General features: G+C 53.1%; 1 protein-coding gene across 1 annotated transcript in view; it reads left to right on the top strand.

Moving 5' to 3' along the window:
- The window catches only part of LOC116855484 (neurogenic locus notch homolog protein 3-like), a 75,994-nt gene that overhangs the window by 16,909 nt on the left and 33,617 nt on the right, over nucleotides 1–25,468 (top strand). Inside the window, exons 4-27 of the mRNA XM_032838268.1 lie at nucleotides 3,233–3,369; nucleotides 3,714–3,938; nucleotides 4,269–4,410; nucleotides 6,624–6,747; nucleotides 8,018–8,170; nucleotides 9,170–9,371; nucleotides 10,073–10,213; nucleotides 12,257–12,383; nucleotides 13,286–13,425; nucleotides 14,711–14,914; nucleotides 15,518–15,667; nucleotides 15,901–16,080; nucleotides 16,785–16,901; nucleotides 17,424–17,573; nucleotides 17,756–17,971; nucleotides 19,023–19,127; nucleotides 19,674–19,815; nucleotides 20,132–20,346; nucleotides 20,640–20,858; nucleotides 22,422–22,528; nucleotides 23,705–23,858; nucleotides 24,048–24,147; nucleotides 24,578–24,744; nucleotides 24,916–25,089. Coding sequence (XP_032694159.1) covers nucleotides 3,233–3,369; nucleotides 3,714–3,938; nucleotides 4,269–4,410; nucleotides 6,624–6,747; nucleotides 8,018–8,170; nucleotides 9,170–9,371; nucleotides 10,073–10,213; nucleotides 12,257–12,383; nucleotides 13,286–13,425; nucleotides 14,711–14,914; nucleotides 15,518–15,667; nucleotides 15,901–16,080; nucleotides 16,785–16,901; nucleotides 17,424–17,573; nucleotides 17,756–17,971; nucleotides 19,023–19,127; nucleotides 19,674–19,815; nucleotides 20,132–20,346; nucleotides 20,640–20,858; nucleotides 22,422–22,528; nucleotides 23,705–23,858; nucleotides 24,048–24,147; nucleotides 24,578–24,744; nucleotides 24,916–25,089 — 3,791 coding nt within the window. The remainder of the gene's footprint in view (nucleotides 1–3,232; nucleotides 3,370–3,713; nucleotides 3,939–4,268; nucleotides 4,411–6,623; nucleotides 6,748–8,017; nucleotides 8,171–9,169; nucleotides 9,372–10,072; nucleotides 10,214–12,256; nucleotides 12,384–13,285; nucleotides 13,426–14,710; nucleotides 14,915–15,517; nucleotides 15,668–15,900; nucleotides 16,081–16,784; nucleotides 16,902–17,423; nucleotides 17,574–17,755; nucleotides 17,972–19,022; nucleotides 19,128–19,673; nucleotides 19,816–20,131; nucleotides 20,347–20,639; nucleotides 20,859–22,421; nucleotides 22,529–23,704; nucleotides 23,859–24,047; nucleotides 24,148–24,577; nucleotides 24,745–24,915; nucleotides 25,090–25,468) is intronic.

Here is a 25,468-nt window from a genome sequence, read left to right on the forward strand (position 1 = left end):
GGGGAAGCCCACAGTATGCACAGGAGACTTAGGCAACAGAGCTCCTTCCAGGGAGCAGAGATGGCTTTGCCCTTTGCCTTAATCTCCTCTGAGCAGCTCTGAGCTGACCCAAGTGGCTTGGGTCACATGGTGTGAAGTCACAGTGCAAACTCACATTTGTCTCATTACTCTGTACCACCCCAAAATGCCCTGAAGTCCACATGGATCCATGTTAGACAGGTTTTGAGCAGTGAAACACCCTGGGGAAGTACTTGGCAGGACCAGAGGCAGTCAAGGACCTTGGTGAAGTGTCTGACTGCCTTGGAAGGGGACCAAAGGTTGCACTGCAGTGACAAGAACGGGGTGACAGTGGGAAGAGGAGCAAAGCCAACATGGAGGTCCCACCAGCCCTCTACACAACCATGTTCTGCCTCACACACTCTTAAGCACCTACACATGCCGGCCACTGGCCAGTGCCCAGGCCTCTGGAGCTCACTGTTAGGAGAGAGACAGACATAGGAACCCTCTAAACTGTAATGTGGAGAGTACTGAATCAAAGTCAGGACAGGGCTGTTGAAGCTCAGAGAGAAGCACCACTGGCAGTCTGCTTGGCAATGGGTCCGGGAGTCTTCTTGGAGGAGTAGACATAGGGGTCAGGCCCAGAAGGAGAAGAGGTTCAATCAGTCAGTCAAGGAGGGCAGGGAGAAACCTTTAAGCAAAGGAAGCAGCTTTTTAGAAAAGCAGAGAGCAGAGAGTTTGCTGATCTGATCTTCTCCCTGGCAGTGATGCTACACCAGGGCTCTGGGCTGCAGCACCCCCCAGAGGCCTGCCCTCTCTCAGTTTGCTCTACCCCTGAGGCTTCCCCTTACAGGCCACATCTGCCAAGATGGTGCTGTAGCCATTCCATGCCCAGCTGGGAGCTTCAAACGCAAGAAGGAGACATCCCACCCCAACACCAGCTTCTGCTCAGAAGGTCAGTTCTGAATTCTGTCTGCTACTTGCTCAATGGGAAGAGTGATTTGCTGACTTTGCTAATTAGGTGCTCATCCAAAGGCTAAAAGACACTGACTTCATGATGCAGATTACTGCTAGTAGGATGTCCAGGCCCTGATGGGGGTGAACATCAGGAAAGCCACACTCAGAGGCCCCATTAGGCCCCCAGGTTTGGGTGTCTGTGCTTAGCTGGGAAAATCAGGACTTGTGCAGGAAGTTCAAAGGCAGCCCACATTGTTCAACATAAAGTGTAAAGGACCTGTGGCTCATAATTCCCTCTGAGCTTCAGAAATCAACTAAGTGGCTTGGGTCACACAGCGTGAAGTCCCAAACTCACATTTGTCTCATTACTCTGTATCACCCCAAAATGCCCTGAAGTCCACATGGATGGATGCTGTACAAGTTTTAGAAGCAAGAGAAAGGAAAAAAAAAAAAAAAAAAAAAGCAAGAGAAAGAAACACCAGGGAAAAACTCCTCACAGCCTCTATTTTGCCCAGTTCTGAGGCTGTTAACTAGAAACAGGACTGAGTCCTTGGTAAACGGTTCGAGGAAACAGATTTCTGTGACAGAGTCTCTCAGCTACTTTTCTGTGATACTCTTTTTTTTCTCTCTCTCTCTCTCTTTTTTTAAATTTCTTTTCAGCGTAACAGTATTCATTGTTTTTGTACCACACCCAGTGCTCCACGCTATACGTGCCCTCCTTAATATCCACCACCTGGCTCCTCCAACCTCCCACTCCCCCACCCCCCCAACCCCGCCCCTTCAAAACCCTCAGGCTGTTTTTCAAAGTCCATAGTCTCTCATGGTTCAAGTGATGTTCTGAAGCTACCAACTCCCTGGGCTATTCCTCAGAGCCATACGGAAAGCACGTTCCCCACTCAGTGTCGATGCTCCCTCTGCAGGCCAGGCCAAGGCCAGCACCCATTGGAGGCCAGCCTCTGGAGGACAGGGCCAAGCTGGGCACTCAGGGGAGACAGCTGGGTAGGAAGGACCCATTTCCTCCACAAGTCCCAGGAGATGGAGAGCAAGGCGCAAAAGTGTCAGCCGCACCACCCGTGGTCAGACACTAACTCCCCTAACCAGGAGCCTAAGTTCCTACTGGAGGGCAGAGTAAGGGCAGCAGTCATCCCACGCTGGGACAGAGCCACAGACATGGCAGGGAACACATGGCAGCCTCCAAGAATAATCAATGTAGGTCTGATGTGAGTCAGAGCAGCCTGAAACTTTCATTTCTCCCAGGGGTGTTGAAACTGTGATGCTGTGACGTTGAAAGGACTCACTGAAAACTGCCATGTGCCCAGTGCTGTGCGGGGCTCTGTCACATTGTACACTGCTGTCACAGAAAGCTTGGGAAGCTGTGTGGTTGTGATTCCACTCTATAGAAAGGAAAATGGGAGATAGAGAAATGGGGAAGCTCCCTATCGCAGCCGTCTATGGGCTGTGCCACTGAGGCAGTGGGGGCTCCCTGGAACCGGCAGCACTGAGAGCAAGGCCACTAGTGTCTGCATGGAGGGAAAAAGAGCCCCCACTCAGCACCTCGGTAAATAGGGATGATAGCTCTGCTTCCTGCACTCCCAGGCCCATGGGATGATCAGGTCCACAAGGTCCTGGCAAGTATTCACTGCTTTTCTTTTGAAGCCAGCAGCCCAGTCCTTCAGAGAGAACTAGAGTGACTAGGGCTGTTCTGTCCCCAGTTCTCAGCCAGTGTCTGCAGTGCCCAGCAGGATACTTCTGTCCCACCGGAGCCACCCACCCCATCCCGTGCCAGCCAGGCACATTTAGCCCGAATCCAGGCCAGGATGAAGCCACAGACTACATTCTATGCCCAGCAGGCAAGGCTTGTACTCAGGCTGGACTGACTCAGCCAGATGCAACCTGCACACCGGGGTAAGGATCTATGACTCCTATGACTTCTCAATGATAGAGGTGACTGTGTTGGGGCTCAGGGTGCTACCACCATTCAAGAGTCAGACCCTCAGGTACAGGTGAGGCTTCGGCAAACATCTGTCCCCCTCAGTGCCCTGGGAGGGCCCCTGCCTCCAGATCAGGGCTCAGTGTCACTCCAGCCTAGGGCTCCTGGACACTCCCCAGGAGTACTGGGGCTTGAGCATGAGCAGGAAGCAGCTAGGTGACTCCTGGCTTTGCATGGGAAGAAAGGAGCACGGGGAGATTACTGTGCCAAAGTCACAGGCCAGCAGGCACACATTTGATTGTCCAGGCTATTGGGCTCTGTCCAGTAGGTACTCCCTGGTTGTCATAGGTATGCGTGCCCTGTGGGCTCCTCCAGCCCCCATGCTCCCACCCACGCCTGCCCGCCTGGGACATTCAGCAGCCGCAACAACCTCTCAGACCCGTCACAGTGTGAGATCTGCCCTTCAGGACTAGCTTGTCCGAGGGGTGAGTGAAAATGGGGAAACACAACCCTGCTACCTGTTAGACCCTGCCTTTGGGTGAAAAGCCATCTCCGCTCTGAGGCAGGAAGGCCAGGAAAATAGACCCTGACTCATAGCCGCTTGTTTGCCCACGAAGATCATGGTTCACCTTACCTTAGGGATGGGACTACAAAGATCATTCTGAGTTCCCACCCTGTTGCTTCAAGTAGCTTCTGGGCCCCTGCTGACCTAGATGCCCTTTTCCCCAGTGCTCGGGCCTAGCCCACACCCCTGCCACCTCCCAGAGGGAGGTAGCTGGGGCGGGGGGGCTGCTGTTCCTCCAGGTCTAGTTCAGGATTGTGTTTACAGGAACTGGGAGTCCAAACTGGCCCCCCATCCCCTGCCCAGCTGACCATTATTGTCCTCTGGGCACCAAACAGCCGACCCAGTTCCAGTGTCCCCCAGGTACCTGGAGTAGCCAGACCGGACTGACAGCTGTTGAGGAGTGTGCGCCCTGTCCCCGGGGCTGGTTCTGTAGCGGTGGCACCCAGCTGCCTTCAGGGACGTGCAAAGCTGGGCATTACTGCCCCCAAGGTGAGTGGGGCCTGGTTCTTCCCTGCAAGGGCACAGGTTAGTGCCAGGAAAGGCATGGGCCAGCCCAAGGTCAGATTTCAGGAGAATCTTCCTGAGAGGAGGACCAGGACTGGTGAGCTACTGAGCATCCTGACTGTGGATTCACAGTGTGTCTCAGCCCAGACATGTCTGATCCTGGGTGAGTGGTATCCCCTGCTCCCTGCCCCTTCCCTCGTAGCCTCTATTGGAGAACTATCTGTAGGGAGTAGGGTGAGAAGCTTCAGTGCCTTGGTAATGCAGCTCTGACCTCCCTCTTTCCTTCTGAGACCCCTTTCCTTCTCTCTAAAACAGGTACAATGTGGGGCACTCAGTTCCCTTGCCCAGCAGGCACCTACAGCTCTCAAGCAGGCAATGGCCAGGTGGAAGACTGTCTCCTCTGTCCCCCAGGGGCCTTCTGCCCCAGTGGTGCCCCCAAGCCTATCCTCTGCCCACGGTAAGGAAGGCTAAGGGGTATGGCTGCTCTCAAAGTTCCCACATGTTTATTAAGTACAGGCTGGAGCCCAGCGCTGTCCCAGGCACCCAGGGGTTTATAAAGAGACATGAGGGCCCAGCCTGCCTCAGGACCTGGCAGCTTTATTGGGACAGGGTGTAGGATCAGCACTGGCAAGGGCCAGGGCTCAGGGATGCAGCATGGAGAGTTGGAATGGGACCTACTCCACTCCCCAGGGCCCTAGATATTGAAAGAGAGACAACTGACTTGGATGGAGTTGGTGAGGAAGTGCCCACACCCCAGTGGAGAAGCTGCTTCAGAACAGCGCACCTCAAGGGCCAAACGTTCTGGAATTTAGTCCCAGCTGAAGTCGGAGTAGGTATCATTTGGCCCAGGCTCTGGGGTCCTCTGTTGATTTGACTGCTTTATGAAGATATGCCCTTAATTACTCTGGTCAAAAAGTAAAACTTAAAAGCATTTTTCTTATTTTAAAAAAGTAATATACGTTCTTTGTGAAAAAAGTGAAAATAACAGAAATCAAAATAAGTAGATTTCAGGTCAAATACAGATTTCAATGTAAAAAAATTATAAAATTAAGTAACAAAGTATAAATGAGCATTTATAAAATCTGAGAGAATGGAAAATCTAAGCATGATATGAAAGGCAGAACTAATTGAGGAAAAGACCACAGTATATGAAGGCAGTTATTTCAAGCTTATGTTCTTCATCAGCATCATGGACAAAGTTAAAAGATAAACAATAAAGCAGGGAGATAAAAGATAAACAATAAAGCAGTATGAATGTCAGGTCCAACATCCATCTACTTACTACCTTATTATATAAGGGCCATTATAAATCAGTTCAAATAAGACAAAGAGAGAGAGAAAGATCAAGAGACACAACAGACCACAGCAGCAGAAAAACATAAGCGAAGTAGAGGAACAGAAAACTTTTTGTTTGTGTTTAAGTTTTTAATTAAATCCAATTAGTTAACATATTGTGTAATATTAGTTTCAGGTGTACAATATAGTGATTCAACACTTCCTTACAACACTCTGTGCTCATCACAAGTGCCCTCCTTAATCCCCATCACGCGTTTAATCCATCCCCTCTCCCACCTCCCCTCTGGTACCCATCATTGTCTTCTCTATAGTTAAGAGTGTCTTTCTTGGTTTGCATCTCTGTCTTCTTTTTTCTCCTCTGCTCATGTGTTTTGTTTTTTAAATTCCACATATGGGTGAGATCATATGGTATTTGTCTTTCTCCGACTGATTTATTTTGCTTAACATAATACTCTCTAGCTCTATTCATGTCATTGCAAATGGCAAGAGTCAATTTTTTTATGGCTGAGTAATACTAATATTCCATCATATATATAGATATATATGGGATATACAGATATAGATATAGATATATAAATATATATATCACATCTTCTTTATCAATCAATGGATATTTGGACTGTTCCTACAATTTGGCTATTACAGATAATGTTCATAACATTGGGGTGCATGTATCTCTTTGAATCGCTATTTTTTTCTCCTTTGGACAAATACCTAATAGTACAATTGCTGGGTCATTGGGCAGTTCTATTTTTAACTTTTTGAAGGACCTCCATGCTGTTTTCCAAAGTGGCTATACCAATTTGCATTCCTGCCAATGGTGCAAGAGTGTTCCTTTTTCTCCACATCCTCACCAACACCTATTGTTTCTTTTGTTGATTTTAGCCATTCTGACAGGTGTGAGGTGGTATCTCAAGGTGATTTTTGATTTGTGTGTCCCTGGTGATCAGTGATGATGAGCATCTTTTCATGTGTCTGTTGGCATCTCTTGTCTTCTTCAGAAAAATATCTATTCGTGTCTTCTGCCCATTTTTAATTGAATTATTTGGGTTTCGGTGTGTTGAGCTTTATAAGTTCTTTATATATTTTGGATACTAGCCCTTTATCAGATATGTAATTTGCAAACTTGTAATAGAAGCACAGTTAGCCCATAAGCCTGGTTTTAAAATATCTCTCAATGCACTGCCCCACCTAGGCCACATTTAGGGCCACACCAACCACATCTTTGGCATGATCCAGGGGCTTACAGCCAGGATGGGCCTTGAAATCCTGAGGGTAAGCCTGGGGGCAGGAGAGGTCTCCTGCCTTCCCACCAGTGGTGACCCCAGGAAGGTTGTGGGCACCCACACTCCTCACTTTCTGCTTCTCCTCCAGGGGAACCTCCCGCCAGAGTCCAGGCGCAAGACTGGCTGTGGCCTGTGTCCTATGCCCTATAGGTCACCACTGCCCTGAGCCAGGCACTGCCACTCCACTGCCGTGTGGTGCTGGCAGCTTCTCTGTAAGTGTTCCCAGAACAGACTCCATCCCTTAGAGGGCCCAGAAGTGGGAGGATCCTAAGGTCAGGGAGGTGGGAAGATGGCTGGGGGAAATGGCCAGTACAGCCTCTGTCCCTGGCTCCCTTCCTCCAGGCATTGATGACCTGGAGACTGAGGCAGATGCTCAGAGAGCACCTCCATTTTACTGGCATCTTCCTGGCTCTGAACCCTTCCCGTGCCCTGACCTCCTCAGAAAGAGAGGCACACACAGACCCTGAAGTCCCAGGCAGCAGCTGTCCCAATTCAATTCTACATGTATTCTGCCAGGTCTGGCCCAAGGGTTAGAGGGGTGGAAAGAAACCAACCTTATTGCCTATTGCCAATCCCCCTTGCAGGGTCCAGGCCACCTCTGGTGCCAGGAGTGTCCAGAAGGAAAGCTCTGCAACCAGACAAAGCTGGCTAGTCCCGCATGTTCACCTGGGCACTACTGCCCAGCTGGGGGCCTGCTGTCCATCCCCTGTCCCATGGTGAGAAGCTCCCCTCAGCCCTCCTGGCATCTCTTCACTTTTGTCTGCAAGGCTCTGGAACCATCAACCCTGTACCCCAGCCCTGCCTGGTTGGGATGGAGGATGCTCCTTCACTGTGACATGGCCATATGTTAGCCCTCTGCCACCTGCCCCACGCAGATTAGGAGCACTGGACTACCCCCCTTTCTTGAGGCTGGTTTCTGATAGTGGTGCTAGACCAGAGGTCACATGGGACAAATCAACCCAGGCTTGTTTGGGGGGTAGGGTACAACACAGGAAGAAGCAGGGAGGAGCTCCAGAGCTAGGAAACTGAGGCTCAGGTGGAGCTCCCAGCAGGGGTGGGGGTTGGGGGGACAGTCTTTTTTCTCCAGCCTCCATCCTCCAATTACCCCATTCCCTACTCTAGCCATGGCTTCCTCTCCCCAAGATACACACACCTCTTCAAAGGACCTGGTGTCCTCTATTTTCTCTTTCTGCCTGCTATCAAAATTTGCTGTGAATTTCCAACATTCTTCCCTGGGTGGATGTCTTGCCATCAAACACTTTTGGCCTATCAAAAGCGAAATCCCACTCATTCTTAGGAGTGTCTCAGAGGCTCAGTTCTTTAAGTAGGCCATCTCCTCCCCACAAGCCCTGTCTGTCCAGGGTGAGGGTAGAGGCACCCTGCTCTGCTCCCTTCCTGGCAGAGCAGCCAGCCTGGCCAGCCCTGGAACTCCACTCTGGCCTTCAGGCTCTTGACCTCAGTAGCATCCTTCTCTCTGCCCAGGGTACTTTCCGAGAGGCCCCAGGGGCGGCTCGTGTGGAAGACTGCCAGCTGTGCCGCCCTGGGACCTTCTGCGGTAGAACAGGCCTGGCCAAGCCCCAGGGGCTGTGCAGTCCTGGGTATCACTGTGGGCCTGGTTCCAACACCTCCTCTCCGGTGAGTGCAGACCCTCCTGGGCCTCACAGAGGCAAGACTGGCCTAAGCTCAGAGGCCTGGACCAGGGTCGGGGGACACCAGCATCTATCTTTAGGGCCCACTGCCTAGTCGGGTGACAGAGTACCCCCAGGAAGATGGGATGAAACCACTGCAGAAACAAAGTTGGAAGAACCACAAGCATTAAATACAGCCTATAAAAATGAGAAAGGGCAAAAGTATCTAATGTCAGTTTCCAGCTTCCACCTCAAAAGGCACCAAATACAAATAAGTCATGAGCTAGGGAAAGGCACAGCAGGGCTGATAATTAAAACAAATGAAGCAAAGCCATTTCTGTACAATATGTATCTATTAGTCATCAAAAGTCAACACACCCGTCCTAAGAAGACACTGCTAAGGGATAGAGTCCACTTCCATGGGCCGCACCTGGGGCCAGGCTGCTGGGCAACTATCGCAAGGCATGTAACAAGGGTCTTAAGGCAGTTCATGACCTTTGATCCCATAGCTTCCACGTGGGAAAAAACATGAAAGGAAAAAAAGTCATGTATTTAAAGATGGTAGAGATGTGTAAAACACCACACATTTTAATAGCAAAAACAAAACACAAAGGAAATACCTAGGCACAGACATGGCATAGCAGCCCCATGGGATACTAGGTAACCACTAACAATGACAAGTAGGTATACTGTTGACACACAGATGACTGAGAGATGATAGAGTAAGATGACAGACAAGTCAAGCTGTGTAGCAGCACTTAACCCGCAAATAAGCAGAGAAGTGGGATTATTGAGGCTATTTAACATTAAAATTTGTTTCATTTTTCTGAAAGCACTTCCTGGAGGGAGGTGTAAGTGCAGGTTGCTATGAGTAACTGAGCCGGAGAGGCTGGCTGAGTGAGACAGTCTTCCTCAGAGAGGGGTTCAGAAGGACTAGGAGGGAGCCCAGTGGAGAGGACCCCCTTGTTCTTAACTTTAAAGCTACAACAGGACCCTCTTTCTCCAGGAGGGCCTCCCCTTTGGTGACCTCTGCCCTGCTGGCCATTTCTGCCCCCCTGGCACCAAGGACGCCAGGCAGAAGCCCTGCCCAATCGGCACTTGGAATGTAAAGAGAGGGGCACAGGACCTGAGCTGGTGTCTTCCCTGCCCGCCTGGGTTCTTCTGTGCTGCAGCAGGCCAGGCTGCCCCCACGGGCCCATGTGCACCAGATGAGGGTGCCCACCTCTCCCTCAATGTCCTGGCAGGAGGAGAGGTAGTCAGGCCCGCCACCTGGGCTCTGGCCCTAGGGCCCTCGGCTCCTGAGGCAGACATATTAGAGAGAACCTAGGGGAAGTGTGTCCAGGTCATTGAGGCTGGGCTTGGCCAAAATAGGAGGGAGGCAGGCTGGAAGCTACTGAGCGGGACTTCCAAATGTGGTGGAAATGCACACAACTTTTAGATTGTCCCAGCCCCTGAGGCCTAGATGAGGCGGAAGGAGAAAGAGAAGAAAGGTCATGTCTGAGGGAGGGCAGTAATATTCCAGAGGCTAAGGAAGAGACTCTTGCCTGATTAGCCAAGAAAGGCCCAGAGATAGTCATTAAGAAGGCCTACCGCCTTGTCTGGGATATGACTTCCCCCCAAGGGCCTCCAGGTTGTGGGGCTCCATGTACAACAGAATATCCATGGGCTCACTGGGGAGTAAAGTTTAGGCCCAGACAGATGAGAGGTAGGCACTCTGCTCTGCTATCCTGCCACCTACCTCAGATGTTCATTCAGAGAGACCTAAATTAATAGCTCATCGGGGACATCCACAGTGCCTGATCCCTTCAAAGCTGTTGTTAGTTGGGCAGGACCCTCATGGATGCGAAGGCAAGAAGCCGGGTTCCAGCACCGTAAAACAGAGCAGACTATGTGCTTTCTCTGCTTCCAGGATATTACTGCCCAGGAGGGGCATGGATGCCGAGACCTCTCAGTGGCCCATGGGGAGACCTTGGCCCTGTGGGCCACATCTGCACTGAAGGCTTGCTGGAGGCTTCATCTCAGCCAGATGGGCAGCACAACAATAGATCAGGTATTTGCCTGGCTCAGGAACCATCTATGACATAGGCAGGCAGGGCCACAAGATGACACAATGGCTTTACTTTCCAGGCCAAGAGAGCCACCAGGAGAGGACCTGTTCCCCTGGTCCTTACTGCCCCCAGGGCATTGGCCACTTCCCCTTGCCCTGCCCCCACGTCACGCCCAGTCCATTGCAGGGCTGGCCATGTTTTGCAGGTGAGGAGACAGAAGGGGGCAGTTGGGGTATCTCCTGGGGAGACAGATAAAAGCTGTATTTTGGGGCCTGAGGAGCAATAGGTCACTGGAAACCTCTCCCTGCTGGCCTGCAATACAGGAGGCCCTGTGAATAGTGGTCAAGGACAGGGACTTTGGGCTGTGCAGAAGCCCAGTGCACCACTCCTTGCTGTGGGTGGGAAATCACTTAAATCAGGTTCTTCATGTGCCTGATAGGAATACAGAGTATAGAAATTTGTAAGACTGAGGTAAAAAATAAGACAGAGCATGGCAAGGACAGTAAATGAATGTTTACCTTGACTGAGGCTAAGAAGTGGCCAGAACACAGGAGAACAGATTCTATGAAGGAGACAAAGGGCTTAGCATGGACTGGGTAAGTGAGGACATACACTCGGTAACCCTCGTGTCTTTGGCACAGAAGTGACAGGATGGGACTGGGCATCCTGCAGGGCAGGCAGAGTAGGGACTTCATTTGACACCCCTCTTCAGAGGGTGGGAGTATTGCAGTGTCTGTGGTGCACAGTCTGTGGCTGTATTCATGTCCCTGGGGCAGCATCAGGAGACCTTCCGGGCAGGGTAAGTTAAGTGTGGAGCTAAATAAGGACAACCATAAGTCACAAGTCGTGGAACCTCCAGGCTGGCGGAACCTCAGCGAACAGGACTCCCTCCATGTCCTTCTTCCAATGATGAGGTTGGGCCTGGCTGGTGGAGTGACCCATCCAAGGCCTGCTGCGGTCTGGTGTCTCCCAAGGCTCTGTCATCATGACAGTGGCATCACCCGTGAGGGTTCTCCAGACCATGGCGGCACTCCAACACTGCACTGTGGGATGAGCACAAGCCCAGCACCTCTACCGCACCTGTGGATCCAGGGGTGACCCAGGGATGAGATCATGGGGCCCAGAGGCTGACAGAAACATTCCCCAGCCCCAGCACTCCTGTCCCAAGAAGGCCCATCAAAGTACACTGTTCATCCTCCCCTTGTTACATCAGTATCCTTAGGGTTGTGGAGACAACTCTCATGCAAGCTTTAAGAACGCAGATGTTTAAAAATGTTACTCTGCCTTTTTCCCCACTGGAGGCTACCTGTTTCAGAAGTATGACATGAAGCTGTGCAGCACTCCATGTTTCCTACACTCACACCCATGTACGCAGGCACACGCACACACGTTTCCATAGGCAAATCCGCCAGTTTATAGGCAGTTACAAAAATGGGATCTCACACTATAATTTCTTTTCTCTTCTCCTACCTTTACGAGAGCCCTCTTCTTCTTAGAGTTTATCTTCAGCATTTTATGTGCTCTGTGAGCTAACCTTAAGGGGACATAATGGTACAAATAGAAGTGACAAACTTGGCCAAGCTGGAAACAGGTTTCCAAAACAGATGTCACAAAGGCCTGTGTTCAATGACCTAGGCTCTCCTTCTCAAGCTAGATACAAAGCCCCCAGTTTTCTCGTTCTGTCCTGTGCCCACCTTTTTCCAGGATAGACAAATGCTGTGGGATTTGTGGGATTTGTACTTTCTCCCCAACTTTGGGTCCGCCTAGATAACTTCCGATTAATTTGGAAAGGGTCACATCTCAGGACCCCAGCCCCACACCTGAGACCCCACCCACTGCCCCAGCAGGGAGCCAGGACTGGACAGAACCCTGGACTTGAGCTGCCTGGGCATTCAAGGGTGATGGTACTCTAGCTTTTAATCTCTACTGCTTTATTTCAGAAACTGCTCTCTTCAGAGGGTGGACAATGTGGGGACTGCTGAGTGAGTGGCTTTGGGTTGGGGAGGAGCTGCTTTGTGATCTCACCCACTTCTGACTTTGGGCAGGAGATGAAGTCACCCACCTGGAGAGATGCATCCATGCCATGGCAGGGGGGCCCTGTCCTCCAGGCCACTTCTGTCCAGTGGGCACAGGGGTGCCCCTGCCCTGCCCTGTGGGCACCTTCTCAGATCGGTGAGTGCTACTGTCTCCAGGCCCATGGGGTGAGCCCAGAGCTGTCTTCCTCCTGGTCTTCCTTCTACACTGACCATCTCCCTAGCAACATCTCTCCACCACAGAGGAGCATGAGGCCTTACAGAGCAGGACTCCCACCTGGCCTGTGACCAGCAGAGGAGGAACAGAGAGGTTGCTGGCCAGAATGAGGGCAGGTAACATGGGCTGCTGGGAGCTTGAGAACATTCATGCCTAAGAAAGCAAAGCCATTAAGAATCCTGTGCACCTGCCCAAGTCTCATTTGAGAGTAGAGCCCCACCGCCCCACCTTTAGGAACCTCCCAGCCTCCAAGAGAAGGTACCCAGAGCAGTGGGACAGCTATGGAGTCAGTGGCTGAAGGGCTGTTGTATGTTCTGCCTATTGCTGCCAGACCAAAAGTCTGTGGCCCAGGACAGCCTGAGTTTGAATTGGGATTAAGATGGAAAAGAATGGGGCACCTGGGCGGCTCAGCTCATTAAGCATCTGACTTCAGCTCAGGTAATGATCCCAGAATCCCAAGATCGGGGCCCTTGGGCTCCCTTCTCAGCAGGGAGTCTCCTTCTCTCTCTCCCTCTGACCCTCCCCGCCACTTGTGCTCTTTCTATCTCGCTCTCTCTCTCTCTCTCAAAAATCAAAGCTTTAAAAAAAAAAAAAGATGGAAAAGGACAACTATACCCAGGTTTCTATGTTGGGGAGTGGCAGGGGAAGAAATAGAGAGACCTGTCACACTCTCCTTTAGGCATCTGTCAGACTGTGCCATGGATGCAGGAAGAATCCCAGGGAACCTGAAGAAGGAGATGCAAAGCAGCTCCAGAAATGTGTGTCTCTTGCCAGGATGCTCTTCCTGGTCCCACTGATGCCCAGGTTTCTCTCTGTCTTCCCAGGATGCTTCTCTCCATGGCGTCAGAGTGCCTGTCCTGCCCCCCTGGCTATTTCTGTGGTGCATCTGGACTCACTGCTCCCTCTGGACCCTGTTCCCCTGGCTACTTCTGTCTGGAAAGAGCCTCCTCCCCAATCCCAGCAGGTACAGAGTCTCTCAGGATGGGCATGGGCCCTGCATTGGCCCAATGCCAGAGGTAGATGGGCACTCTGATTATGAGAAGTGACTGGTTGTGGGGCAGTTTAAGGACAGAGGGGGAGGGTGTGAGCAAGCAGGGCCTGGAAACGATCCTCTGCCAGCATGTTTCAAGGTCTGACCACTATTTCTGGACATGCTGGCTTCCTGTCCTTGTGCCCGCAATAGCATTTCCCACAGTTGGCTCACTGCCTCTGAACTGTGGTCATTGGGCTTTTGTCACATCTGTGTTTCCAAGCCCACCTCAGCCCCACCCAACCTCCTCAGTCAGAACCCCACTGACCCAAATACGGAAATGTCATAGATTTTCAGGGATGTGAGCAGGGAAACCTGGGGGCTTCTGGAGACCAGCCAGCAGGTTCCAGAATGGTAGCCTGTGGGTACCAAGAGGTGAGTTGAGTGTGGTTCTCAGCTCTCATGCGGGCTGGAGACAACATCTTTTGGGGAGGTGGAGTGCAAGATGAGCTCCCAGGGAAGACTCTCTCCATCCATGTTCTCAGAGGATGCTCTCTATTCCCTGGGGACATCTGAAGGGGGAGGGAGGGCAGTATGCACACCACACTGAGCTGCAGCTTTGGTGAGGGCCATTGCACCAGAGCCAGGGCCCTTAAACTCCCTCTTCTCAAGAACTTCCATCTGAGGCAAAAATCCAGCTCCCAGATTGAGGGTTAGGTTCAGGGGAGTTGGGTGGGCAGTAAGAGAGCAGGGACTTGGTGGGGATTATAGGAGGCACAGGGGCTGCTAGGCCAGGATAATTCACTGAAAAGAGAACCAGCCATTCTTGTTTATTACAACTACACATGAAATCAATGATTTCTAAATCCATTTTATTGGAAAATAAACAATCGCATTGTGTATCCTCAAAAGAAAAAAAAAATCAAAGATTTTTGTCCAAAAATGGACAAAGCACAGAGAGATGTTGGCCACACACAGCAATCACCATGCCAGGACACCATCCCCAGTAAAGCTGGATCATTAGTTCTGCCCACCTATGAAAGAGGGATTTTTGAGGCTCCAGTAATATAACATATGTATTAACCGCATGCTGTTCAATCTGGAAGATGCTGTACAAGTGTTATTTATCAACGTTCTTTCTTTCTAAAACCCTGGAACCCCTGCCCCAAGCCCAAGTCCACGTTTGGTCCCAGTGGCACTGCCCAAGTCACCCCAGGCTCCAGCCTGCTCAGTAGTGACCAGGCCTGCATTCCTCACTCAGCTTCCTTCCTTTTCTCAGGCCATTCACATCAGGGGGGGCCCTGTCCCCGAAGCCACTTCTGCCCCAGTGGAACCAGCCACCCTCAGCCTTGTCCTGCTGGCTCCTATAGCAACCTGACCAGCCGAGCCTCCTGCTTCCCCTGCCCTGCCGGCTACTACTGCCCTGAGAACATCACCACCTACAGCGGGCACCCCTGCCCTGCCGGCTTCTACTGCCCCAGAGGTGAGTGCCTGGGCCACAGCTTGAAGAGGCAAGGCCAGTAGCAGGAGGCTGGTACAGGTGCCCGGGGGTGAGATGGGGCTTGGGGCTTGCTGCCTGGGAAACAACAGCGACTAAGGATCACGCAGATGTAATCACTCTGCTTCTGAGACATTCCCACGACCTGTCCCAAAGGCCCAGGGAAGGACTGGATCCTTCACGCTGGCTGAGCCCAAAGCAGCTGGCTTGAGCTGCAAATTTCATGTCTTTAGCTTTACCTTTAAAATTATGAGAGTTTTACTTTCTGTTCCATAACATAATCTGTTGGCTAAAAAATAAAGGTTTAAAATTACTAATCCTACAAATTTTGGGCCACGTGCTTTTCAATAGAGTTAACCATCAAGAAGAAGAGTCCTGCATAGTCTATGGCTTTGTGGACTCTGGGCCTGGGAACACACAGCCTAGGAAGCCCAATATAAGCAGCTGGTGAGGGAGGGGCTCCTGTGACTCAGGCCAGAAGTTTGCCACAACAGGCCCTGCCAAGGAGCTCCAGGAGCAGCAAGCAGCAGGGCCTCCCTCCCCAGCCTTGGGCCAGCTGGACTCCCTCCTCTGAACTTTGCTTTTTAGGCACCAAATACGCCACACAGTTCCCCTGCCCTCGGGGCTACTACAACCCAGACCCACTGACCCAGAGCCTGGACAGCTGCCTGCCTTGTCCCCCAGGCCACTACTGTGGGCAAGAGAATCTGACCCAGGCCTCTGGGTGCTGTGATGCAGGTGTGTTTCCCAAAACTCCCTAAGAAGCTCCCACCTACCCCCTACTCCCGTGTTTCCTACTTCTGAACCTGGACCTGGGGTGATCCAGACTATCTCCTGGAACAGCTACTGGGAGGGGTAGGCCTGCAGTCTGGGTGAGCTCAGCCTTTGATACCCACCCCTACCCCACCAGCCTGGTCACTACTAACCCTCCTGCCCCATGGCCTACCTTTCTGTGCTCGTCTCCACCCCAGGCTGGTTCTGCGTATCAGCAGCCTGGACCTCCCGCCCCTTCGACTTAGACAACTACACCAGCACCAATTGCCTGTGCCCAGCCACGGCTACAGGGGGGAAGTGCCCATCTGGATCCTTTTGCCCCGAGGGTACCCCAGAACCCATACCCTGCCCACCGGGCTCTTTCTGCGCCACCTCTGGTAAGAATCCAGGAAACCTCTCTGGCTGCTGCACTGTGACCCAGGCTTGGAGATGGTGAGAGAACTGATAGGAACCCCAACCTTCTCCCCAGCCTTGTGAGTGCAGACATGAACCCCTCTTTCCCTCCGTAAACGGGAACTGATGCCTGCACCTGCCTAATGGGATGGTGGGCTTGGCATGCTCACAGGCCAGTCTGTGCTGACATAAACTTGCTGCTGTCATGGTTGAGGGAGCATAGGTGGGTCATCACAGAATAGCATGGGAAGGGCAGGTCTCTCTTCAGAAGGAGAGGCTTGGTAGCCCCTCCCTCATGCCCTTTCACTGGTCTCCATGTCTAAGTGACTTCCTGAGCACCTACTGTGACTCAGTGCTATTGGTCACTGGGGACCCAGATGTGAACCAGACTCTTCCCGCCCCAGCTTTCAACCACTCTCAGATGGTAGAACACAGTGAGGCCAAGACCCCAGCCTATGCACAGATCTCAGCTCTGCTACTACTGGCAATGCCTCGGGCCCTCTGTGGGATGAGAGTGGTACCTATACCATGAGGCTGGGTAGAGAAGAGAATGAGATGGAGCACTCCACATAGGCTCAGCCACTGCTGTGACTCTCAATCCTCTGGGTCCTGACACTGCACGAGGACCCTCGTCTATCTGCATAACGAGTCTACTCAGCCCCATCCCGGCACCCCCTCTCACCTCCAGGACTGTCCACTCCCAGCGGGCCCTGTCAGGCTGGCTACTTCTGTGCTGAAGGAGCAGAGTCCCCAGCTCCAGAGGACGGGCTGACAGGGGCCCCCTGCCCCCCAGGAACCTTCTGCCGTGAGTGTCTCCAGGGGCCCCACTCTCAGCCCAATGTGCCCTCCCGCCCAGAAGTCTGCTAAGAGATCACAATGATCACATTCCTCAGTTTTTGTCTGGACCCTGGGGCACCTGGGAAGAGGCCAGAGGGAAAAGGTGTGCCATGCATGGTCCAGCCAACAGCCAAGGGGTATTGCAGAGGGGCATGGTTAACATACACTTGGGGTGTTTGCTGTGGTTCGAATTGTTTAGTATGAACAGAAGTCAGTGGTCATGTCACACTAGGATTCTCATTAGCTGTCAGTGGTATGAGCCCTGATGAGGTAATTCCGGCTACAAGTGAAGGGCTGGGGTCCCTGTGTGTCATCGAGGGGCAAGGGAGCCAGGCTTCAGGGATGTTGGCAGAGGCAGATCTTACAGTCAACACCATGGTGGGCCCTGACCCACCTCACAGGCTGGGCCCACACCTGCTGCCTTGAGATCCTACTCCCTGGACCTGTGGCGTCCCCTTAGCCAGGCCATGCTGCCTCCCTGTGTCCTCAGCTGCAGCATCACACAGGCCAACACCATGTCCTGCGGGTACCTTCTCCAGCCTTCCAGAGCAGACCATGCCCTCTGCGTGCCAGGTCTGCCCACGAAGCTTCTACTGCAAGGAGGCTGGTCTCCAGGCCCCCAGCGGGCAGTGCCCAGCAGGTGAGAGGCAGTAAAGATCTTCAGGTGCCAGCAAAGGGGACAAGGCCAGGAGGGAGAGCTCCACAAGGGCAGCTGTCTGGATCCTGAGCTCCACGGCACGGTCCTTGAGACAGGAAACCTGCTATGACCAACTGCCTTCATGGAGGGGATAGTTCTCCTGAGTGTCCCTCACTCCTGGCCAGGTTATTACTGCGACTCAAGTGCTGGGCCTATCCAAGACTTCAGCCTATATCCTTGTCCTCAAGGCTATTTCTGTCCCCTGGGCACAGCCGTGGCCACACTCCACCGGTGCCCAGTGGGTACTTATGGCCCTCGGAGGGGACTAAGGAGCATCACTGAATGCCAGCTGTGTCCCGCTGGGAAATTCTGTGCACTGGCAGGGCTCATGGCACCAACAGGTATGTCCTGGAGGGCAGAAAAAGAGTCAGGCGGTGGGTAGGCCTGACTGGCGGGTCCCAGAGCAGGCTGAGGAGGAGATGCACTGGGGAGAAACTACATGGACCTGGATCACTGGTAAAAATGGGGGCAGAGCAGCAGAATTTGTTGGACAAAGATTCCCCTACCTTCCCAAGACCCCTTCCATCAGGAACACTGTGTTTCCCCACCCCACCCTCGAAAGTCAGGAAATGTGAGATGGGGCCTCGGTGTCTAGTTTTAAAAGAACTTTCCAGGTGGGGACGCCTGGGTGGCTCAGTTGGTTAAGCCACTGCCTTTGGCTCAGGTCATGATCCCAGGGTCCTGGGATTGAGTCCCGCATCAGGCTCCTTGCTCAGTGGGGAGCCTGCTTCTCTCTCTGCCTCTGCCTGCCGCTCTGCCTGCTTGCGCTCTTTCTCTCTCTGACAAATAAATAAATAAATAAAATCTTTAAAAAAAAAAAAAAAAAGCTTTCCAGGTGATCTGATATCACCACGAATTGGGAGTCACTTCATCAAGGTATGCATGTCTCAAAGTAGAACCACACCCCAGCTGCCCATGTCAGCACTGAGTCCCCACCAACACCGTGGGCAGGGGCCCTTGTACGGGGTCTTTAGCATCTCTGCCCCCAACCCCCCACGCCCTGTTAGCTGATTTGTGTAGGGGGAAAAAGGAGGGTGTCACTTTCTTGGATGTTGGGTGGCTTCCCTGTGAAATGGCTGGAAGTGTTTTGATCCATAAGGAAAATCTGGGCCTGGCAGTTGGCAGTCTCTGAGGAGGGCAAATCTCAGACTTGCCCAGACCTCACAGTCTCTTTGACCTGGAAACTTGGTACTGACTAAACCTGGAGGAGATTCAGGATCCTGCTTGTCCCAGGGTCCGGGCTGCTCAGGCTGGTTTTGGGTCAGGAATTCCTGTAGTCTGTGGCCATAGTGGGGCAGGGTGTGGGGACAGCATGAGCAGCCCTGTGCCTTGTGCTGTGTTCTCCAGCAAGGGGTGCAGTGGGCAGGGCTGACAAGGTATCCTTTCTTCTAGGAGACTGTGCTGCAGGACACTGGTGTAAGGGAGGAGCGACCAGCAAGGACCCCACTGATGGGACACAAGGCCTCCTCTGCCCTGCTGGGCACTACTGCCTAGAGGGTACTTCACTGCCTCTGGGGCTACTCCAACCATGAAAGGGCAGAAGGAGATCAAGTCCCTTCCAGCTCTCTACTGTTGAAGGCTGGTCTCTACGGGTTTTAAGCCGTTCTCCCTGCACACAAGCCATAGCCCTAAATGGAGGACAGTGTTAAGCTATGCAGGGCCGAGCACAGGACCCTTCTCCCCACATGCCCTCCCCACTCTGTTCAACAGTCCCTTCCCCTCCCAAGAACCCTCCCCTAACCTGGAACTCAGGAAGCCTCACTTGAAGTATTGACCTTCCTCCTTTGCCCTGATGATGCTTTCAGGGCCTTGTTATTCCTCCTCCACTTGGGTACTCCCTTGCAGAATGGCAAGTGTCTTCCTTTCATTCAGTGAAGTTGATTCCAGGACTCCAAGCTGAATTGTCCCTGTCCTCTGGATGCTGAGAGGGGGAAGCATTTCCACACTGGTCTGCACAGAGGGAAAAATCCAAGGGGTGGGAGCCTAATTCAGTTCAATGTCTCCCCCTGGGGCCTCTTTCCTCTGTTGCTTTGACTTCTGCAGGAGCTCCTGTCCCCACCCAATGCCCACCTGGTACCTGGTCTGAGGAAGGGAACAGAACCCCAGAAGGATGTCAAGATTGCTCTGGAGGGAGACTCTGCTCTGGCGGCCACCTGCCAATCTGGCTGGCACCCTGCTACCCAGGGTGGGCAAACACAGCCACATGGAGTTGAGGGAACAGTGTCTACAGAGAGGATTTGGTTCCATTCCAGGATCCAGACCCATCCAGAGAACTAGGGGAAGAAATACCAAAAGTCAGGAAGGGGCAACCCCCACTGACCTGCAGGGCCTGTGGGCCACTTGCAGACTTGGGGAGGTTAAGTCATGCCAGGATTCAGGAAGGAGCAGGCTCGCAAGTGTCCAAGGAGTATGCTTAAGGACCATTCACTGCCTGTGGCTGTGTGCCTCTGGGCGACTCCCCTTGACTGAGGCTCCCTTTTGTTTGGCCCCCATTCTTCCAGCATTTCCTGCACTAGCGGAACTGTCGCTACCACCCCCGTGGAGGGGCTCTTTGGGAGATCCTGTCCCTCTGGGCATTTCTGTCCTCTGGAAATGGCTGACCCCTCTCTGTGTCCTCCTGGCTCCTATGCCTCTGGTACCCACACAGCAAAATGTTACATCTGTCCCAGTGGCCACTACTGTGTTCCAGGGTTGAGGCCACAGCTGTGTCCAAGAGGTTAGTTTCCTGCCAAGAGCCTGGCTCACTAAGCAAAGGGTCCAAAGCAAAAGGGAGGAGTGGGCAGAGCAGTTAACATGCCTGTTAACTTAAGGCCTGAGCTAGCTATTCTGATAATAAGGTAGTAACTTCTGGATTTACAGAGCATTTCTACTTCCTGGCAGGAGCCCCACAGCAGAGATGCCAGGCCTCCATGCTGGACTCTAACCCAGCGCCCAGAGCCTGCCCTCTGCCATCTTCCTCCCCCACCCCTGCTTCCTCAGGCTTTAATCTCAGCCCTGATCCCTGCACAGGTTTCTACTGCCCTGAAGGGACAGGGCTTAACTGGCAGCCCTGCCCCCCGGGCACCTATGGCCCCGTGCTGGGACTGAGTAGCCTGCCAGGATGTCAAGCCTGTGACGGAGGCAAGTTCTGCCCCAGGGCCAATGCTACAGAAGCCGGCGGACAGTGCTGGGAAGGTTTCTTCTGCTCCAGAGGATCCACCCGGCCTAATCCAGAGGCCGGCACTGAAGGTACCAGGCCCTCCCTGCTGGACACTGATCCCCTGTTTCCCACCAACCAGGAGGTAGGAGACAGATTCAGAGCCCTCCATCCACTCTGTCAACCAGAGAGACCAATGAGTCTATTCTGTCCAAGAGAATTGGGGTACCCAACCTGGGCCACCTGTGTTCCTGGGCTCTCATTCATGGGAGAGCAGGACACTGGTCCGCAGCATGCATAGCACTTCGGCATTTGTCTCCACTACCTACTATCCCTCCTCAGCAGGACACCCCAAGAACTCCTATGTCCCACACAGGCCAGACTGAGGGCCAACACCAAAGCAGACCTGAGAAAGCTCACCTTAGGGGTCATTGAAAAGTCCTCTTCAGCTGAGCCATGCTTTAGAGTCACCTGGCACATACTGACTGATATGGGGTTGGTGGGAGGGCCAGGCCATCAGATCAGAGTGTTGAGAGTGAGGCTCAGCCCAGGTATGGTCAATATGTTAGCCCTCCCAAGTGGTTCTCATTGTATAGCTGAGGGATCATTCCAGTGGTTTTATCTTCTGGGGCTCAAGTCGTTTTTGGAATCCAGGGACCACAGGGCATGATCTAGTACAATGCTTGTTTCTGTCAGAAGGGAAACTGAGGCTCAGGAAGAGAGTGTGCTTTGCCTAAGGACACACAGTCAGTAGCCAATTTGAGTGCCCAGGCCCACTGGCCCAGGCCCAGTTCAGCTCTCTGCCACGCCGCAGCTGCCCTCGGGCCCTGAGAGTCATACCGTCCTCAGGGAGGCCCAGACACTGGTGAGGTCACTGTCTAATGCACAGCTCATCCCTCCAGCTCCTGACCTGCCAGCTACAATAGCCTCCTCTGCAATAGCCCAGATCTGGCTGGTTCCCATCTTCAGTCACCAAGCAGCCATGGTGGCAGGCCTCTTGGAACAGGGCCTGTGTAGGTGGAGGGAGAGGAGAGAAGACATAGCTAGGCATCTCCAGAAACTAGAAAAAATGTTAAAATACTGGGGCATCTGGGTGGCTCAGTGGGTTAAAGCCTCTGCCTTCAGCTTGGGTCATGATCTCAGGGTCCTGGGATCGAGCCCCTCATCAGGCTCTCTGCTTGGCGGGGAGCCTGCTTCCTCCTCTTTACCTCTCTGCCTGCCTCTCTGCCTACTTGTGATCTGTCTGTCAAATAAATAAATAAAATCTTTAAAAATAAAATAAAATACCAACCAGCGTGGGAAGATCTACAAAGGCTTCTACAGAAAGAGCTGGGATGGTGATAGAAACTTTGCCTCAGTCTCAAATGCTGTCTGCCTATCCCCTAGACCTTGGCACTTGAAACTTCCAGAGAGGCCCTGCCTCCCTCAGGTGCCCTGCCTCCCTTCCAGATGCCACCACCCCATGTCAGGAACAGCTTCCCCGATCTCTTCCCTTCTGTAACAGCAACACAGGGCTCTGCTGGAATAGCCAGGTGCAGAGGGTGAGACCTGCAAAAGAGACTCGCAGCCCAATTCCAGGGCCCAGAGACTGTACCAGTGATGCAGAGGAAGTTCTTCAGAATACCTGCCACTCACCATACATTTCTTGGTTCCAGAGGAGGCTGGCCCATGTCCTCAAGGACACTACTGTCCCAGGGGTTCAGCCGTGCCCCAGCCCTGTCCACCTGGCACCTTCAGCGCACACACCAAGCTCAGCTCAGAGGTAGGGAGACCCCAGCCCAGGAGGAGGCTGGGTGTGGGCACTGTCTGGATCTAGCCAAGCCGTACTGCCCTTGAGGTCAAACAGGGATTGGAGAAGAGGGCCACATGGCTAGCTTCTCCTTCCTGGGGGACTACAGTCACTTTCCCAGGGAGATCTTCCTTGGCCCTCCTTAGCACATATCATAGTCTGCCATACCATTTTTTTACTGGCCTTATTTATTTTCTCTATTCCCCACTAAAATATAAGCACCACAAAGCTAGGGAGTTTTGTCTTTTGTTCCTGTGTCAGAATAGTGCCCAGCACATAGCCGCTTCCAGCACCTGCCTGTGGGCTATGCGTATGACTGTACACGCTGACTTTGGAAACACAGGGAGCAGCAACTGCCTCCCCAACCCTGTGTGGCCGGTGCATGTTGGGGGTTGCCGGGAGCACAAGGAGGGTACTCAGGGAGGGTGGGCTGGAGGGAGGTTGGAGAGGGAAGGAGGAGCCAGCCATGTAGCACCCTGGGCTCCCCTTGAGGACCTGAGTAAGATAGAGGCCAAAGCAAGGTTTGAGCAAAGGAGTGACCTGAAACATTACTTTATAATACATATTAATATATAATTCATAAAGGGCCACCAGAGGATGCACAAAATTCTATTTAAATTGCCAGATTCCAAAAGCAACTTTAATATCTGGTTCTATTCACAAGCACCTCCAAATCACGGTTTGTAGTTCACTATTCAGAGGCCCTCCTATTGTGAAAGGAATATTCCTGACTTGTCATAAGCCCCAAAATCCCCAGTGCTCTGGAGTGCTTGGTCCTCCACACTCGAATGAGCAGAAAGGGCTTCCCTGGAGGTAGATCGAAGGATAGGCTTCCCCTGGTGTGACTGGTCAAACTATGAAAGGACACTGAGGTAGAGAGGAAAAAAAGAAAGCAGGCAGAACAAGCTGCTGATGGAGTAGTTTGGAGCATTAAGCCTTTGTGTGCCTCCCCCGCCCCGACCCCACCCCGGGAGAATGTGCAAGTAGAGGGGAGTGAGTAGCCATCAGGGGTGCCGTGGATGGAGGAAGGTGAACCAGGACAAGCTGTTCTGGGACCTGAGGCCCCTTTCAGGTCTCCTGATGCAGTCGCTGCTTCCCTGCCCCGGATAGAGCTGGGGGTTGGCATCTTAATGGGGGCATTTCCTGCAGGCTGCCTGCTCCCCGTGCCCACCTGGCCACTACTGCAGATCAGCGGGTCTCACCAGCCCTTCTGGGCCCTGCAGCACAGGCTTCTTCTGCCGCCACGGGGCCCTCGTTCCCAACGGCTCCCTAGGAGAAGAGACCAGTGGCCCTTGCCCTGCAGGTACCTCTGGGGGCTGGTCTGAGGAGGAGCCTTAGAAGGTGGGAAGGGAGCAAGCCCCAAGGCCACCACTCAGACAAGACTCCAGGGTCCCCTGGCCCTATAGGAACTGGGTTTAGGCTGGGAGCACTCTGAGAGCCTGAAAGTGGTGTTTCCTGTGGACCTGACCTGTCGGACCTGCTTCCCTTTCAGGGCACTTTTGTCCCCCAGGCACTGTTACCCCCAGGCCCTGCCCAGCAGGCACCTACAACAGGCTGGCCGCCCAGGGCCACTGTGAGTCTTGTCCTGAGGGGTGAGTGCTGAGAGGCCATCCTGGGGGCTCACGTGTCCGGCCTTGCAGGGTGTGCTTTCCTGCTATAGGACGTGCCCGGACCAGATGCTTGTGAAGACCCCTTTCAACTTGATTTTGCTGTGACTTTTAAAAAAGTTCTCTGTAGAACTGCCACATCTTCTAGCCACGCTTCTTGATCTCTTTATTGGGTATCATTCCTAATTTCAAACCTGAGGCTCTTTTGCTCAAATTCAAGCCATTTAAGTACCCCACCCCCCCACCTCCACTCACCCCGGGGCCTTGAGCTGTAGCAGAGCTATGTCCCCAGCAGATCAATAACTCCTGAGGCCGACGATAAAAGGTGAACCTGGGCAGCCATCTTTGCCCTGCTCCATGCTGGTGGGGTCACCAAGCCCTGTGAACCCCCACTCCCCACTTGTCTTTTCTGTAGTTTCTTCTGCCCGTCAAACACCTCCTCTGTGGTGGGGAATGAGTGTCCTGCAGGCCATTACTGCCCAGCCTCCACGTCCTTTGCTTCTCAGTTCCCCTGCCCCCGAGGCACCTACAGGCCACAGAGAGGGGGTGTCCAGCAGTCAGACTGCACTCTCTGTGATCCAGGTAAGGGGATAGGGACATACCTCCACCCCAGCCATACTAGGCCCCATCCTCCCTGACCATGGAGGGCAGGTGACCACAGACAGCAATGTACATCTGCTGGCTGGGGTGGGAAGTGCCCCAATCTCTCTCCTCCCCATGATTAGGGATCCTATCTTTCCCTCTCTCCTATAGGCTCCTACTGCCTCCTGCCTGGGCTGGTGGCTGTATCTGGGCCTTGCAGGGCAGGGTTCCACTGCATTCAAGCAGCAGCTGTCCCCAGCCCCACTGATGGAATCACAGGAGACCTCTGTCCTCCAGGCCACTTTTGTCCCAAAGGCAGCCCCAGACCCACTCCATGCCCTCCAGGTAAGTTACCGATGTGGGGTGGGGGGCACCAGCAGGGCAAGGGTGTGCTCTGGGCCCTTGAGAAGAGAAAGGAGTAGAGGTCCAGCCTTGGGAAGATATCTTAGGAAGGGCAGAGAAGAAACCCCCCAAACTGTACTTAAAGAGCAATGTCCATCCTGCATCCACATCGCTTGGGGCTTCAGGGTAGAATGATGAATGAGGTGACATAGAGCTTGGGCCCAGGCTCTCTGGGGAGAGGGGGTACTCGAACATGGAGGTGGTGTATGGCAGAGGCACCGCAAGAAATGAGTGAGGCCTTGCAGCAAAGATGGGGGGATGAGATGCACTTCAGCTTTGTCAGGTCCCAGACCACCATGTGGTGAGGCAGCCCAGGAGGCTG

Source organism: Lontra canadensis, unplaced genomic scaffold (assembly GCF_010015895.1).
Source record: "Lontra canadensis isolate GAN:19392208 unplaced genomic scaffold, GSC_riverotter_1.0 scaffold103, whole genome shotgun sequence".
Taxonomy (NCBI): domain Eukaryota; kingdom Metazoa; phylum Chordata; class Mammalia; order Carnivora; family Mustelidae; genus Lontra; species Lontra canadensis.